The 18,987-nt window shown below is 42.2% G+C and overlaps 1 protein-coding gene across 1 annotated transcript in view; it reads left to right on the top strand.

Moving 5' to 3' along the window:
- LOC109877849 (inactive tyrosine-protein kinase PRAG1-like) overlaps nucleotides 1–18,987 on the top strand; it is a 44,284-nt gene that overhangs the window by 13,952 nt on the left and 11,345 nt on the right. The window contains exon 4 of the mRNA XM_020470077.2: nucleotides 9,890–10,056. Within this exon, the coding sequence (XP_020325666.1) occupies nucleotides 9,890–10,056 (167 nt within the window). The remainder of the gene's footprint in view (nucleotides 1–9,889; nucleotides 10,057–18,987) is intronic.

Raw genomic sequence — 18,987 nt, 5'->3', positions numbered from 1 at the left:
TTGCAGAGTTCAGAACAGAGCAGCTTTCGGTGTTTGGTCAACAAGAATGTGCTGATTCTCTCCTGGTTTTCTGTGTAGGTGACTATTTCGACATCTAATTTCTAGGTTTTAAACTGCAGGGAAGCTGTAGCGGTGTTCATTGTGGATTCATATTAACGTGTGTTAAAAGGGTGTCAAACCCATACAGCATTAGGCTACGTTATTGGGCAGCAAGATCATTGAGGTATCAGGATGATCCCAGACACTTTTCTACCTCTTAATGATTTGGCAACTTAAAGTTTGACATTTGAAACTTTTCAATATGAAACAAATGAGTCAAAGCAGCGGCTTTTGTTTTGGCTGTAGGGAACTCTAGAACCCCTTTTGTTTTGGCTGGCTGTAGGGAACTCTAGAACCCCTTTTGTTTTGGCTGGCTGTAGGGAACTCTAGAACCCCTTTTGTTTTGGCTGGCTGTAGGGAACTCTAGAACCCCGTTTGTTTTGGCTGGCTGTAGGGAACTCTAGAACCCCTTTTGTTTTGGCTGGCTGTAGGGAACTCTAGAACCCCTTTTGTTTTGGCTGGCTGTAGGGAACTCTAGAACCCCTGTTGTTTTGGCTGGCTGTAGGGAACTCTAGAACCCCTGTTGTTTTGGCTGGCTGTAGGGAACTCTAGAACCCCTTTTGTTTTGGCTGGCTGTAGGGAACTCTAGAACCCCTTTTGTTTTGGCTGGCTGTAGGGAACTCTAGAACCCCTTTTGTTTTGGCTGGCTGTAGGGAACTCTAGAACCCCTGTTGCTGATTTCATTTCCCAGACCCTTATTTTTGTTGTAATACTAGTAAGCTGATGCATCTGTCCCATTATATTATGACATTGCTAGCATGCTGCTACTGATACAAATACACTTTCTAGAGACACATGCGGGAACATGCCTTGCCCTAGCAACCGTTATGCTTTTGGGTATTCCGTTTCGTATTTGTTTTCCGGGAGCTTAACTGTTATAGCGCACAGTAGGACTAGGCATGAACTGCCAGGCCAGTTCTTCCCGTGTTGAAACAACATGCCTCAGAGTCACATTAACCCTCACATAGGGTTACTTTCCCTCTGTCAGCTTCACAAGATCTCCCCTCTCTGTCTTCTGCTAAGAAACAGCCAGATGACAACAGATTAAACTTCACAGCTCACAGTTCACCCAATATAACTCCGGAAACATCAGACTTTAATCCCACAGAGACAACGTGTCTTGGAAAGCCTTTGAGAAGAGTGTAAACACAGGAAAGTGGAAGACAGACAGTTTGTGTGTCCCAAATGGCCCTTTATTCCCTACACTTTTGACCATAGGGAATAGGGTGCCATTTGAGACACATCCAGTGATGCAGTGGTGCTTCCACAAGGCTGAGAAGGAGGAAAACAGGCAAACCAACCAAACCCTGATGAGGCAGCATTTTTGTGTGATGAATCATTAAAGAACCAGATGGTTGAGAAGTCTGTCCTTCTGACGACGGGAATCATCATCATCAGTTCTTTGATCACTGTGAGGAACCAAACAAACGTCCTCACTGGGAGGTCCTTGTGTGAGGTGATACTTTTGATGCAGTCCTTTCATCCTTAGTGGGTCATTCCATGTGATTTCCGCAAGCCTTGATACCCACCATCTCAGATTGCTCTGCAATCGTTTCTGTAGATGGAAACATAAAAGATTAGCATTCCTGAAACGTGATTTTTGTTGCAATTTGATCTTTGAGAAAATTAAGCTAATTGATTACACCCAAATTGGCCATTTTAATTTCTACGGTTCACATAATATTCAGTAAATATTGTATCTTACATCCAATTTGGACCAAACTAACAATGAGTAAGACATGAGGAATCCAAAGAAATGGTGTAAAGTCACCCACGGACCCGCCACACTAATCCCAACAACGAGTATAGAGTATCAGTTCTCTGTGTCTGGTAGTGTGGAGCCGCCGCTCTGAGCATTTATCTTCATCCTAGGTCATGTATTCTCAGTGGATTTGGTGATGTTTTTTTCCCTCTGTTCAGAGAAATTGGTCATTGAAGTTGTTAGGTTTATGTCCCATCCTACATCCTGATATTACCAGGTTCTGACCACTCGATGGTGCTGTTCCTGCTATTAGGTGATTTACAAACAAACAAAAAAAACACCCCCTCAACGATAAAGGGATATTTCACCCAAATTACAAAGTTATATTAGTTTCCTTACCTTGTAAGTGTCTGTGGACAAGGTATGACAGCAATCCATGCTTTGGTTTAGTTTACAAGGCCACTGTTTCAAATGCTAACGTTTTAGCATTTGTGGCACAAATCCAATGCAAGTCAATGGTACCAACAAAAACAAAGCATGGGTTACTGTCACACCTTGTCAATAGACTGCTTACAGGGCCATTTTTTTTATATTTTTAAACAATGCCATGATGGTGGGTGTTGAAATGCTCTTCATTGTGCTTTTTGAGGTGGAACGACCCTGGTGACAGTTGGTCCAAACCGTTGTGTGTGGCCTACCATCTTACCCCCATCAGTCCTGTGTGTGTATTATGGGATGTGGGTGTGTCAGTTAGGTCGGGGCAGGACACCTGGAGGGGTTGCCTAAAGTAGTGGAAGAGCAGATTGTTGCCCGGGGCAACTCCCAAACTGTCCATGGCATGAGGTGCCACCCCCAGCCAAGATCCGACAACCCCCCCCCCCCGTCTCACCCCATCCTTTCGGATGGCAGAGAATAGACTAGATAGCATAGTTGCTGGGTTTGAAAGAGTACAGGGGAAACGCTGCAGTGAAGAAGTGTGTTTGTGGAGGTTGTGAGACGGGTGTTTTTATTTGGCGTTTAAAAGGTGCCATTGCTTTTTCTGTGGAGAGACTTTAAATACACACATGACTCTTGTTGAGGGAGTGTTGCAATACTTCATAGTTTGTGGGTTTTTTTTGAACGAGAGTAAGGACCTGGAATCATAATGTGTCTGATGGCCATCCTGCCTGGACCTTTGCTGATACTTCAGTCTGAGGTACTGTATGAGACTTTTCTGAAAACATACCTTTAGCCAAACTCTGTTGAACAAAAACAATATGGTCTTGTAGGTATGATTTAGTGAACTTTCTTTGTTGCCCTATGTTGAATAAGATGGTTCTAATCTTGGTAAAATTCAGATTCTGTATTGTGTTTTTGGAAGTACTGCAAATTAAGGTTATTTTTCGTCAGACCAAAACCATACAACTTGGACTGAAACTTGGACTGAAATGGACTGAAACAATAACATTGCAGTAGGATCGAGATCGTTAGAGGTCAGAGGCGATCTCTTGTCAGGTGTCCCCCATAGGTTGGCACTGCTTGTCAGAGCTGAAACCAGCCCTGTGTGTGAATCCATTGCCTGCTGCCCAGATAGGAGATGCCCGTATCTATCTGATTACATAAACCTCCCCATGTCATGCCTTCCAGGTGTATTTCTCCAGGGTTGGGATGTGGATGGAGGTTATAGGTTGCGTCCTAAATGGCACCCTATTCCCTTTATAATGCACTACTTATGACCAGAGACTAGGGCTCTCGTCAAAATGAGTGCACTATGAAGGGAATGCGGTGCCATTTGGCATGCAGCCCCAGTCATCTGGATAGGAGGTGATGGGGTGAAACGCATCTTCCATAAAAGACGGTCGGCGACAGACGGATGTAGGATATATCTGAACGTTGAATGGGTTATATCCATCCTGGGAGCATGACTGACAGAGACCTTGAGGACTCATAAAACATAAAGCTCTCTAAGGCGTAGCTCTCAGCGGTGGCAGACGGAGCACTGTGGAACGAAGCGTTGCTGCACCACACCACACGTCCCATTGCTGCTGCTGCTGCTGCTTGTAGTTCTGCTCTGCACGTGTTATGGGTACAGTGACTGCTGCCCATAGAGAGAGGAGATAGGGAAGAAGGGAGGGAGGGAGGGAGGGAGGGAGGGAGGGAGGGAGGGAGGGAGGGAGGGAGGGAGGGAGGGAGGGCCCTGTGGCTGTACATTAATATACTTCCCAAAGAGGGAGGGAGGGAGGGCCCTGTGGCTGTACATTAATATCCCTGGCAGCAAGGCAGTGGTTTATGACTGGCCTGCATTTCATATGACCTTGTTGCTGAAACAATGGTCACTATTCTTCTCAAAATAATAACTAACCTGCATTTGCAAGGCCAGAAAATTAGCATTGCAACAGCATTACAACACACCAACGTTACTGGTGAATCACTGAATGGTCCTGGAGTTGTGTGAACTCTTCCACACTTACTTCAAGTGAGTCGCTCTAGATAGGAAGTGTCTGCTAAATGCTTAAAAAGGAAATGAACGGTTCAGCCATTGAAACAGAATCTAGTCATTCTATGTCTGTAGTGCTATAAGTATGTGTCACAGTGTGTCACTGGCTGCTGTCCTTTATTATAGATGGGATCATTTCGTCTTGGAACTGATACAAACTGTTGTGTTGCCTGTGTGTCTTATTCGTTTATTTGGATCCCCATTCCCAGTTACAATCACAGCAGCTACAGCCACTCTTGTGTGTGTGTGTGTGGTGTGTGATATATGTGTGTGGCCTCTTCACAGCAGGTAGTCCTCATCAGGCTGTGTTAATGTTGTATTTATAACCTCGCTAACACCATGTTTAATTAACAGGCTAGCTTGCGGATGCTGCAGTGCTGTTGCTGGAAGAAGGCTACAGGAATGCTATTTTCACAGCCAGCCATGGTGATAGGGTAGCATACAAAATGATGATGCTGTCACTTGACTTCATATCATAACATTCACTCAGTTTTCTCTATATTGTCCAACAGCAATGAGCCAGTTATAGATCTGGATGGTATTTTCTGAGTAAGACCCGCATGAATGCATTCAGGGACCCTATATGTACATATAATGTACTCTATAATAATGTTATGATGAATTATCATAAGAGTGGGCTTCTCTATTGCTATTCATAGCAGCACATGACTCCCATCAATGGTCCTCATATCATCCTCTAACACTCTGTATCGATCGCTAAACAGGCTACTTGCCAAGGTCACCCTCTGGCTCTGTGAAGAGAAATCGTGTTCGCAGTAATCTATTTCAACCAGAACTGTCCTCCTCGATTCCCTATTCCACCATTTTTCAAATGGAAATATTCATAATGACCGGGCTGGAACAGAAATCATTTTTAGATATGTTACTGTATAGTACAGATGTAGTACATAATAGTTTAGATCAGGGGTGGGCAAACTTTTTGTGACGAGGGCCACATCTGGATTTCAAAATTCAACAAAGGGCCGCAGAGATTTTGTTTCACCGATTTGTTCCTCAAAATCAATTTGCGGGCCAGGAAGAGGGCACTTATTTGAAATATATAGGTCTATTATTATTTATACATACTTTCTATCTAGTTTTAGAGTTTCAAGTTAGGGATATGATAAATGAAAAAAATGTCAACGTTTAAATGGCAAAACGTTTGGGTTTCACGGTGCGTACCTTTCACATGGTTAAACATTTGGGCAGTCTTGATACAACATATTGAACAGTAATGCAATGGTTCATTGGCTCAGTCTAAAGCTTTGTACATACAGTGCTGCCATCTAATGGCCAAAAATGAAATTGCGCCTAGATTCCTAAATCATATATTGGCCTTTCTCTTGCATTTCAAAGGTGATGAAAACAAATACAAATAAAAACATAATTTTTCTTTGTATTATCTTTTACCAGATCTAATGTGTTATATTCTCCTACATTAGTTTCACATTTCTGCAAATTTCAAAGTGTTTCCTTTCAAATAGTATCAAGAATATGCATATCCTTGCTTCAGGTCCTGAGCTACAGGCAGTTAGATTTGGGTATGTCATTTTAGGCAAAAATGTAAAGAAAGGGTCTGATCCTTGCATTGCACCTGTACTACCATTACTGTACCTCAATTCCACCTTGCAAAGTTTGCATTTCCTTCTCATTTAACTTCTCAAGAGTATTACCATACAGGACTTTGCTGCTCTCGCTTGCCTTTCTCTGCCATGTTTCCAACTATTAACAACGATGATGTAGTGGTGGAGAGTCGACTCCAAAATAATACCCGGTGTCAACTCCCATTTCTGAGTGTCAAGATCACGGAGGAGACTGATTAGTTGCCGTACTTCCAAGAACACAAACACACATCTTTCATTGCGAGCTAGCGAGGGACGGAGAGCGAGGGGAGGAGCACAGTATAGGCAGGTTGGCCACCAGGTAGGCGTCAATGTACACTATTACTCAACCCCTTAGACACTGGTGATTTATCAGAAAGACACATGCCTGAAGAGCTAATGGAAGCCATGCCATGATAAACAAGGTTTCAGAGATTGTTATTGTTTTGGTAACCTTTTTATCCAACCATCATCTGACAACGTAGTCACAGTTCACTGACCATCAGGCAGGGGAAGTGATGGAGGCTGCGGCCTACTTTAAAGTTACCTCGCTACTAGGTAGCTATTCTCTTTTGTAACTCAAAGGAGGGCTGGGTGACTCAGAGAAACAGAGAAAGAGAAGAGAGAGTTAGACTCAGTACTGAAGAACATAATCTACCACAACATCACCCACAGGCAAGTGAGGCTCATCTTTCAACACTGCCATCTGTAGTCCCCTTATAACTTGACCGCTCATAACTCACCCGCTCCTCAACCCCATATAACTCATCCCTCCCCTCAACCCTGATGCTTCTTTAAAAATACCACATGCATGTAATGATATCAAGAGTGTCAACAGATCCACAAGGCTTCTTAGCCCTGTTGTTTACTTTCTACATATTAGTTGAAGGTATAAGTACTGAGATCCAGACAAACACAGATGGATTACCTGTACACTGCAATGAAGGTGAGGTGATTTCATGCTAGAGCCTACAATAGCAGTGTTTACCGGGAACGTGATAACTGGAAATGTCTGGGAAATTGCCTTTGAAAGTTTATCGCAGTGCACAGGACATTTATCTGCGTTGGTTTGGATCCCATCCTAAGTGTCCCTACGATTCAGAACAAATGTCCAGTTATAAGACATTTTCATGAGACCGTAATGATGGGAGGCTGTCCATGCATGTCTTCTCTTAAAGGCTCAAGGTCCTTCCCTGTAATGTATCCTTGACTGTCACTGAGGAGGTTGTCTTTACATTTACTCAGGACACTAATTAACACTATTACATTCCTATGGAAGCTGGGGGAAAATCTGATGAGGGAAATCTGATATTTAGGATACAAATGATCTCAGAGTTTGAAACTTAGAGAGAGTACCTCAAACTCTCACTAACCCCCACCCCCACCAGACTCTCTCACACATACACACACACTCTGTCCTTTACTTTTTACCTCCACCTCAACATTTCCACCGTCTTCCATCATCATACAGTGCCTTGCAAAAGTATTCATCCTCCTTGGTGTTTTTCCTATTTCGTTGCATTACAACCTGTAATTTAAATTGATTTTGATTTTGATTTCATGTAATGGACATTAAAAAAAATGTCCAAATTGGTGAAGTGAAATTTAAAAAATAACTTGTTTAAATTATTTTTTTAAAATTAAACGGAAAAGTGGTGCGTGCATATGTATTCCCCCCTTTGCTATGAAGCCCCTAAATAAGATCTGGTGCAACCAATTACCTTCAGAAGTCACATAATTAGTTAAATAAAGTCCACCTGTGTGCAATCTAAGTGTCACATGATCTCAGTATACATACACCTGTTCTGAAAGGCCTCAGAGTATGCAACACCACTAAGCAAGGGGCACTACCAAGCAAGCGGCACCATGAAGACCAAGGAGCTCCCCAAACAGGTCAGGGACAATGTTGTGGTGAAGTACAGATCAGGGTTGGGTTCTAAAAAAAATATCAGAAACTTTGAACATCCCACGGAGCACCATTAAATCCATTATTAAAAAATGGAGCTGGGCTTTACGGAAGAGTGGTCTGAAAACAGCAATTGCTTAAAGAAATAAATGAGCAAACACGTTTTGTGTTCACCAAAAGGTATGTGGGAGACTCCCCAAACCTATGGAAGAAAGTTCTCTGGTGGGATGAGATTAAATTTAGCTTTTTGGCCATCAAGAAAAACCCTATGTTTGGCGCAAACTCAACACCTTTCATCACCTAGAGAACACCATCCCCACAGTGAAGCATGGTGGTGGCAGCATCATGCTGTGGGGATGTTTTTCATCAGCAGGGACTGGGTAACTGGTCAGAATTGAAGGAATGATGGATGGAGCAAAATACAGGGAAATTCCTGAGGGGAAACCTGTTTCAGTCTTCCAGAGATTTGAGACTGGGATGGAGGTTCACCTTCCAGCAGGACAAAAGCAACTGCAAAAGCAACACTCGAGTGGTTTAAGGGGAAACATCTAAATGTCTTGGAATGGCCTAGTCAAAGCCCAGACTTCAATCCAATTGAGAATCTGTGGTATGTCTTAAAGATTGCTGTACACCAGCAGAACCTATCCAACTTGAAGGAGCTGGAGCAGTTTTGCCTTGAAGAATGGACAAAAATCCCAGTGGCTAGATGTGCCAAGATGTGCCAAGAGACTTGCGGCTGTAAATGCTGCAAATGGTGGCTGTACAAAGCATTGACTTTGGGGCGGTGAATAGTTATGTACGCTCATGTTTTCAGTTTTTTAGTCTTATTTCTTGTTTGTTTCACAATAAAAAAAAATATTTTGCATCTTCAAAGTGGTAGGCATGTTGTGTAAATCAAATTATACTTAAATTTTAATTCCAGGTTGTAAGGCAACAAAAATACCAAGGGGGGGTGAATACTTTCGCAAGCCACTATAAACCTTTGGTGTGAAAAATAATACTGGATCCTGCTCTGCTCAAGAATGAGTAGGGTTCACACACACACACACACATTTTGTTGTGGTGATTTACGAGGTGATTGCAGTTAAAAGGCCCAGTGGATAGAGCAATAGAGCCAGTCAATCTGAGATGAAAGAGCCGGTCCTAAGCTCTGTTATCCCATTAACCAGCTATAATGAAGCAACTGAATAGCAGTGGCCGGCTTTTTCACTCAGTCTAATTTGCGTCCCATGATCAGAAAAACTACCCCAGGAGGATGGAGCTCCTTTTCATTCAGATATAATCAGATAGGCGCAATCATGGCAGGGAAAACCAAAAATGGATTTTCTATCTATCGTTTTAGAGTAGAGCTTTTGTCAGTTGATTTGGAGAACAGGTACATTATTAAATGGGGCTAGGAGGTGGAAAGGGGCAAACATTTTCTAAAACAGCATTGTTGAACGGTCAATTCGGCAACCCACAGTCTATATTGTCTCTCTTTCATGAATTGGCATTGTTTTGGTTCTAAGTATTGTGTGCTAGAAAATTATTTATCTAAAGAGACACAGCAACAACAAACACTCAGTCAGCCAGGAAAGTGAGAATAATCTAACTGATGTTTTCTGTGTTCTTGTGAAGAGTTGAGGCAAGTTACCTAATGGAGTGGCCATACTGTCTTATTCACATCTAGACAGGTTGCGATATCTAGATAAGATGAAAGAGAAACATAAGTATATCGTAAATAACCGTCTCATTCCCTGAAGCAAACTGACAGGGAAGCAGCACGCAACACAACACACACAAACAACACACACAAACAACACACAAACACACCAGTTTCCTGAAATTAGACAGGAGTACTAAGATTCTGTGTTCTTTTTAACTGGTTGGAAGAATAGAGAACACTGTCTGTAATTGTTGAGAGGTGCAATAGAGACATTTTGTTAGTTGTCTTTAAGCAGTGCAAGCATCAGACATGATAACAGTGAGTGTTCATTTGTTTTTAATGGTGGGAAGCTGTTTTGTTATTATTCATTTAACTTCCTGGTTATGGAGATAAGGCACTAAACAATCCCCCCCACACATACACACACAGTCAGTCAGTCTCTATGTTCCTCTCTCTGCAGGGTGTCTGGTAAGATGAGTCAGAGCAGTGTGGAGCTGGACCGGAGTAGCCAGCAGGGCTCCGTAGAGAGCCTGTCCTACAGTCTCTGTGGCCTGGGGAGCAGCAGCCTGCCTTCAGCCTCGATTGACAGCCTGCCTGGAGGTTCCAACAGAGCCCTCTCTGATTCTGGTGAGTACAGCCACCCGCCGGGACACAAAAACTAGAGACGAGATACAAGAGCAGAACAAAAATTATTAAGTGAGCGCTACACACAAGGCTGTGCGATTTTTTGGGGGGCCAGATATTGCCATTTTTAAACATACATACTGTGTATGAAACAAATATTCTCCAGCATTGTTATAGGCTACATATGATAATAGATAGAATTATTACACCTATATACAGTTGATGTCGGAAGTGTACATACACTTAGGTTGGAGTCATTAAAACTCGTTTTTCAACCACTCCACAAATTTCTTGTTAACAAACTATAGTTTTGGCAATACAGTTAGGACATCTACTTTGTGCATGACACAAGTAATTTTTCCAACAATTGTTTACAGACAGATTATTTCACTTATAATTCACTGTATCACAATTCCAGTGGGTCAGAAGTTTACATACACTAAGTTGACTGTGCCTTTAAACAGCTTGGAAAATTCCAGAAAATGATGTCATGGCTTTAGAAGCTTCTGATAGGCTAATTGACATCATTTGAGTCAATTGGAGGTGTACCTGTGGATGTATTTCAAGGCCTACCTTCAAACTCAATGCCTCTTTGCTTGACATCATGGGAAAATCAAAATAAATCAGCAAAGACCTCAGAAGAAAAACTGTAGACCTCCACAAGTCTGGTTCATCCTTGGGAGCAATTTCCAAACGCCTGAAGGTACCACATTCATCTGTACAAACAATAGTACGCATGGGAAAATGCAGCCGTCATACCGCTCAGGAAGAAGACGCGTCCTGTCTCCTAGAGTTGAATGTACTTTGGTGCGAAAGCGCAAATCAATCCCAGAACAACAGCAAAGGACAACTTGTGCAGATGCTGGAGGAAACAGGTACAAAAGTATCTATATCCACAGTAAAACGAGTCCTCTATAGACCGCTCGTCAAGGAAGAAGCCACTGCTCCAAAACCGCCATAAAAAAGCCAGACTACGGTTTACAACTGCACATGGGGTCAAAGATTGTACTTTTTGGAGAATTTTCCTCTGGTCTGATGAAACAAAAATAGAACTATTTGGCCATAATGACCATCATTATGTTTGGAGGGAAAAGGGGGAGGCTTGCAAGCCGAAGAACACCATCCCAACCGTGAAGCACCGGGGTGGCAGCATCATGTTGTGGGGGTGCTTTGCTGCAGGAGGGACTGGTGCACTTCACAAAACAGATGGCATCATGAAGAAGGAAAATTATGTGGATATATTGAAGCAACATCTCAAGACATCAGTCAGGAAATTAAAGCTTGGTCGTAAATGTGTCTTCCAAATGGACAATGACCCCCAAGCATACTTCCAAAGTTGTGTCAAAATGTCCTAATACCCTGACAACACAGCTCGCTTCGTGTGCGCGAGCTTTGCAAAATAAATGTAGGAATATATGTTATTCAATTATTGCACCCACAATGCTCGCTCGCTCGCTCGTGCGCGCCTACAAGAGTCTGCGTTGCCAAGGGCTAAAACAGAGGTCATTCCTATTTCTGACACAGATCACGCTGCAAGTCCTGCCTCTCCCATCTACTCATTGGTTTATAGAAGCAGGTACCCATGTGCCATCTCCTCATTGGTTATACCCACGTGGGTGATTGAGAGACAAACTGTTTTGCCGGTTGTTGTGGTAATACTATGAAAGTGTAGATGCCAATCATCATATCACAAGACCCTGCTAGGTAAAGTCCCCCCTTATCTCAGCTCGCTGGTCACCATAGCATCTCCCACCTGTAGCACACGCTCCAGCAGGTATATCTCTCTAGTCACCCCCAAAACCAATTCTTTCTTTGGCCGCCTCTCCTTCCAGTTCTCTGCTGCCAATGACTGGAACGAACTACAAAAATCTCTGAAACTGGAAACACTTATCTCCCTCACTAGCTTTAAGCACCAACTGTCAGAGCAGCTCACAGATTACTGCACCTGTACATAGCCCACCTATAATTTAGCCCAAACAACTACCTCTTTCCCAACTGTATTTAATTTTAATTTATTTATTTATTTTGCTCCTTTGCACCCCATTATTTTTTTATTTCTACTTTGCACATTCTTCCATTGCAAAACTACCATTCCAGTATTTTACTTGCTATATTGTATTTACTTTGCCATCTTGGCCTTTTTTGCCTTTACCTCCCTTCTCACCTCATTTGCTCACATTGTATATAGACTTGTTTATACTGCATTATTGACTGTATGTTTGTTTTTACTCCATGTGTAACTCTGTGTCGTTTTATCTGTCGAACTGCTTTGCTTTATCTTGGCCAGGTCGCAATTGTAAATGAGAACTTGTTCTCAACTTGCCTACCTGGTTAAATAAAGGTAAAATAAATAAATAAAATAAATATAAGTTCAAAGATGAAAAAGCTTGGAAGGAGGAGAGATGACTAGAAATTATTCGGTTGGCCGTTTTATGTGTGGATTAATTGTCGGAGTAAAGGACCTTGTGCATTTCAGGTAAAATAACAACTCAATGTTTATATCACAGGACAAATTAGCTAATAACAGCAAGCTAGCTAAATAGGACAAATTAGCTAGCAAGTACAAGCTAACTAGCTAAATTGCCATACATGTTTAATGCTTTTCGACCTGTCCCCAAATTAATGTAATTGGTTCATAGTTTGTTTTGATATTTTAACCTGCATGTCGTGATCGCGTTTGGTGTGGGGGGGGCACGACGTTTGGTGTGGGGGGGGCACGACGTTTGGTGTATGGGGACAAAGTACATGTATGCACGATGGCGCACGATGGCGCACGATAGCGCACGATGGCGCACGATAGCGCACGTGCGCAGCCGGTTTGGGTTCCGTGTAAGGACAACAAAGTCAAGTTATTGGAGTGGCCATCACAAAGCCCTGACCTCAATCCCATAGAAAATGTGTGGGCAGAACTGAAAAAGCGTGTGGGAGCAAGGAGGCCTACAAACCTGACTCAGTTACACCAGCTCTGTCAGGAGGAATGGGACAAATTCACCCAACTTATTGTGGGAAGCGTGTGGAAGGCTACCCAAAACATTTGACCCAAGTTAAACTATTTAAAGGCAATGCTACCAAATACGAATTGAGTGTATGTAAACTTCTGACCCACTGGGAATGTGATGAAAGAAATAAAAGCTGAAATAAATCACTCTCTACTATTATTCTGACATTTCACATTCTAAAAATAAACTGGTAATCCTAATTGACCTAAAACAGGGAATTTTTACTAGGATTAAGTGTCAGGAATTGTGAAAACTGAGTTTAAATGAATTTGGCTAAGGTGTATGTAAACGTCTGACTTCAACTGTTTTAAAACACATATTTATTATCTAAATAATGTGCTCTAAGCAAAGCATTTCATTAATTAATTAATAACATAATGAGTTCCTTATTTCTATTGTACCATTATGAGTTCTTAATTGACGTACGTGAATTATTTATTCAGGTACCCATAGGCTACAGATGGAGTAGGAAGCTTATGATTGTGTAATTATGTATAAGTAGACTCAATCGTTATTATAATTGAAATGATAAGACCAAAAGTGCCTTAACAAAAACATGTAACACATAGGTCACCGATTGCAAGGTGCAGCCTCTGTCCAAAACATTGGAGTTTGGTCCAGTCATTCAACGCCACATTCAACGTTTCAACTTCTCCCTTCATTTTGTTATACAGTGTTGGGTATTGCGACTTTGGAGAAATATGTGCGAGATGGAAATCTTGTATCTCCTGTCCGGCTTGTTCATCATCTTCTTGAAGCCATCTTTGCTGACTGTGTAAATAGGAACATTGCTTTAAGCTATGTGATAGGGGATAGCCTCTGTGATTTCTATGTCTGTAATCAATGCCTGTTTCGGCGGCTGGTTGTGGCTGAGGGGCTTTCCTTACTGTCAGATGTTTTTTTCCACCATGCAATCATCGTAAAGTAGGGGATGGTTATTCTTCAAGTGATTTAATACATTTGTCTTGTTGTCTCTTGTTGTTGCCACAACTCTGAGCCACTTTTTACACAACACTTCAATTTGGTTGACATCGGTTTGCCTGTAGCCAAAATACTGCCATACCACTGAAGGTGTGCCCTTCTTTGGCACACACACACACACACACACACACACACAAACACACACACACAGGTAAAGCCCTTTCTTTCCTCACCAGAGTCTAACTGCATGCTTTAAGCAGGGACGCTTGTGATTGGCCAGCATGCACAAGCCATGCAGAGAGTGGGAGAGTTCGCTTGTGATTGGTCAGCATCGTCTGTGCATGTGCAGACGTAGGATCTACAGTTTGCTACAGCAGGAAATTAATCCTGCCGCAAAAGGAAATGTGAATTATTATGCGGATTATAATTAAATGGACATTTTTGTAGGGGTTGATACATTTATCGTAAGGGAAAATCAAGTCTGAAATTTCAAAGTGGAAATCTCAACTACACTACAAATGTTTAATTTCCTGCATTTAAGATCCTGCATCTATAGAGAGTGAATGAACAGAGTCTAGTGCATCTTATTGGAGGAGGTACCGTAGTCTAGTTTTTGTTGTTGTATTAACGGAGTGTCAAAGGAAGGAGAAAATTGCAGCCTCTTGCAATAATGTAAAAGAATTGTGCCCCAGTGTTGGTCCTGGGGGAAATCTTGCCCTTTATACCATGTTACCTGATTAGGAAAAACGGCTTCACTTGTTTTCCATTTGTGGTAGTCATATGGCTCTACTAGAAGAAAGCCATCTAACTAGGTTGAGATTGAGAGAACAATCAGAAGAGGAAAAGGCTACGGCAGATATGAGGTTATAGTAGCAGAAGTCCAGCGTTCACTTCTCTGTCCTTGTGTGTGTGCCTGTCTCTCTGTCCTTGTGTGTGTGCCTGTCTCTCTGTCCTTGTGTGTGTGCCTGTCTCTCTGTCCTTGTGTGTGTGCCTGTCTCTCTGTCCTTGTGTGTGTGCCTGTCTCTCTGTCCTTGTGTGTGTGCCTGTCTCTCTGTCTTTGTGTGTGTGCCTGTCTCTCTGTCCTTGTGTGTGTGCCTGTCTCTCTGTCCTTGTGTGTGTGCCTGTCTCTCTGTCCTTGTGTGTGTGCCTGTCTCTCTGTCCTTGTGTGTGTGCCTGTCTCCTTGTCCTTGTGTGTGTGCCTGTCTCTCTGTCCTTGTGTGTGTGCCTGTCTCTCTGTCCTTGTGTGTGTGCCTGTCTCTCTGTCTTTGTGTGTGTGCCTGTCTCTCTGTCCTTGTGTGTGTGCCTGTCTCTCTGTCCTTGTGTGTGTGCCTGTCTCTCTGTCCTTGTGTGTGTGCCTGTCTCTCTGTCCTTGTGTGTGTGCCTGTCTCACTGTCTGTGTGACCAGCCTTAGTTTTGAAATATACTTTTCCCAGATAGACAGATTGAATCAGTGTTTGAGTGCAAGTGAGTGTGTGCGTGTGTCTAACCCTGCACACTGCTGGCTGAGGTCTGACGCACCATCACTCTTGTCTGGCGTCACTGTCTTCGTCTCTCCATATAAGCCCAGGGGATGCAACCCAAATGGCACCTCGTTCTCTATGTAGTGCACTACTTATGACCACAGGTCTCCTGGCAAAAGTAATGCACTCAAAAGGAATATGGCGCCATTTGGGACACTCCCAGACAGTATGTAATTGCCTCACTTCCTGGGAAGTGTTTGAAGAGATAATTATGGGACTTTGATAAGGAGGAAAATACGGGCATTTGCTGCTCCATGCAGACATGTCATCTTTCCTTTAGATTTCCCCCCTGGAAACTCACTCATTTAGTCGGTGTTAAAAATGTGACTCTATGACTCTATTTCCTACAGTGTTCACTACTTTTGACCAGAGCCTGGTCTGGTCTGGTCAAAAGTAGTGCACTTTGTAGGGAATAGGGTGCCATTTGAGAAGCAGACTTACTGTCAACAAGCACACACTTACCCATCTCTCTGGGTTAGACTGTGGAGTTTCACATTCTTTATATTGTACTCTTTAATTCACCATTTCCTAATGGTATAGCACAGCAGACATGTTGACCATCATATTGAACTCCCTCACTACACCCTCTCAGGGAACTTTGAATGAATGAAATGTGACTAAGATGTTAGACGTTATAAGGGAAAGACACTTAGACACAGTGATAGGATGGGTACAGCTAGCCAAAGTCACCCAGGCAGATGCTGTTGTGGATGTGTACTTTAATGTAGGTTTATGGGTGACGGGTAATTTACTCTAGGTCTATGGGTGAGGGATAATGTAGCTTGCTCTGTTGGCTAAGATGGTTGGCTTTGAGTTGCTGGGCAGAAGATCGCTAGTTTAATCCCCACTCGGGGCAGAACAGAATGCAATCTGTTACATATGGATAATGTGCGGTATGTTTATGGAAAACGTACTATAGGTTTATGGGGTAGGGTTAATGTACTGTAGGTTTGTGGGTGAGGGGTAATGTGCTGTATTGGTAATGTACTATATATTTATAGAATTCTGGGTGAGGGAGGCACAAGGACACAAAGCTCCAATTATAAGAATCAATACAGGCGCCTGAGGCGGTAGGCTCCTAGTTCAACAGTAACGACTAGCGGCAGTTAGTCGCTCTCCTCACTCTCCCTATTGCTCATACTAGGCATGTAACGATTCACTAATACGCATTGGTTCCTAGTTCAAATGTTTAAGATCGGGACCCCAATCCAATCCAGATCTAGCATGCATCAGTCAGAAAATCAATTCAAAGGTTACGAATCGTCGGCTAGTTTTTTTTCTTTCTTCTCAAATAACTTTCTTTCTACCTTCTGAAAATACCGCTCTTATAAATGCGTTGATAGTCCCTTTGCGTGCCGAACAACCCCAGGGAATATCAGTAGCCTAGTGAAACTGCACACTGTGCCCAGCTTCGCGCACTGCCCGAAGAGAGGTCTATTTCTGATCTTGTAGCTGCGGGGCACCTTCAGCATTCAAATGCTGGTAAAATGGCTTGCACAATATTAGGCTTTATTAGTTGATTGACAACCAATATCATTTTCAAGCTTATTGTTATCAAATGTGCTGTTGAAAATTGTGTTTTACCAGAATAGAATTAAGCTACTAGAGACACAACTCTGATCTGGCTATAGCCTACCTGCAGATCGAGGCTTGCGTTCGATTTTATTTTGATTGTTCAGGTTCACCATCAGCAATAGTTTGGATAGTTTTGCTTTAAACAGTCAGTGTATTCAGAAAGTATTCAGACCACTTTACTTTTTCCACATGGTTACGTTAGTCTTATTCTTTAATGGATTTAATAAAAAAATAAAAAATAAATCTGCACACAATACTCCATAATGAGAAAGCAAAAACGTTTTTTTTTTTACGGAAAAATCTAACAGATGAGACTCAGAATTGAGCTCAAGTGCATCCTGCTTCCGTTGATCATCCTTGATGTTTCTACAACTTCATTGGAGTCCACCTTTGGTAAATTCAATTGATTGGAAAGGTACACCTGTATATGTATATATATATATATATATATATATATATATATATATATATATACAGCGCCTTGCGAAAGTATTTGGCCCCCTTGAACTTTGCGACCTTTTGCCACATTTCAGGCTTCAAACATAAAGATATAAAACTGTATTTTTTTTGTGAAGAATCAACAACAAGTGGGACACAATCATGAAGTGGAACGACATTTATTGGATATTTCAAACTTTTTTAACAAATCAAAAACTGAAAAATTGGGCATGCAAAATTATTCAACCCCCTTAAGTTAATACTTTGTAGTGCCACCTTTTGCTGCGATTACAGCTGTAAGTCGCTTGGGGTATGTCTCTATCAGTTTTGCACATCGAGAGACTGACATTTTTTCCCATTCCTCCTTGCAAAACAGCTCGAGCTCAGTGAGGTTGGATGGAGAGCATTTGTGAACAGCAGTTTTCAGTTCTTTCCACAGATTCTCGATTGGATTCAGGTCTGGACTTTGACTTGGCCATTCTAACACCTGGATATGTTTATTTTTGAACCATTCCATTGTAGATTTTGCTTTATGTTTTGGATCATTGTCTTGTTGGAAGACAAATCTCCGTCCCAGTCTCAGGTCTTTTGCAGACTCCATCAGGTTTTCTTCCAGAATGGTCCTGTATTTGGCTCCAGCCATCTTCCCATCAATTTTAACCATCTTCCCTGTCCCTGCTGAAGAAAAGCAGGCCCAAACCATGATGCTGCCACCACCATGTTTGACAGTGGGGATGGTGTGTTCAGGGTGATGAGCTGTGTTGCTTTTACGCCAAACATAACGTTTTGCATTGTTGCCAAAAAGTTCAATTTTGGTTTCATCTGACCAGAGCAGGTGGCTTGTGGCAAACTTTAAACAACACTTATTATGGATATCTTTAAGAAATGGCTTTCTTCTTGCCACTCTTCCATAAAGGCCAGATTTGTGCAATATACGACTGATTCTTGTCCTATGGACAGAGTCTCCCACCTCAGCTGTAGATCTCTGCAGTTCATCCAGAGTGATCATGGGCCTCTTGGCTGCATCTCTGATCAGTCTTCTCCTTGTATGAGCTGAAAGTTTAGAGGGACGGCCAGGTCTTGGTAGATTTACAGTGGTCTGATACTCCTTCCATTTATTATCGCTTGCACAGTGCTCCTTGGGATGTTTAAAGCTTGGGAAATCTTTTTGTATCCAAATCCGGCTTTAAACTTCTTCACAACAGTATCTCGGACCTGCCTGGTGTGTTCCTTGTTCTCATGATGCTCTGTGCGCTTTTAATGGACCTCTGAGACTATCACAGTGCAGGTGCATTTATACAGAGACTTGATTACACACAGGTGGATTGTATTTATCATCATTAGTCATTTAGGTCAACATTGGATCATTCAGAGATCCTCACTGAACTTCTGGAGAGAGTTTGCTGCACTGAAAGTAAAGGGGCTGAATAATTTTGCACGCCCAATTTTTCAGTTTTTGATTTGTTAAAAAAGTTTGAAAT

This window comes from Oncorhynchus kisutch, linkage group LG23 (genome assembly GCF_002021735.2).
Source record: "Oncorhynchus kisutch isolate 150728-3 linkage group LG23, Okis_V2, whole genome shotgun sequence".
In the NCBI taxonomy this organism is placed as follows: domain Eukaryota; kingdom Metazoa; phylum Chordata; class Actinopteri; order Salmoniformes; family Salmonidae; genus Oncorhynchus; species Oncorhynchus kisutch.
The sequence above is the reverse complement of the archived record's forward strand: the minus strand, read 5'-3'. Positions and strand labels throughout refer to the sequence as shown.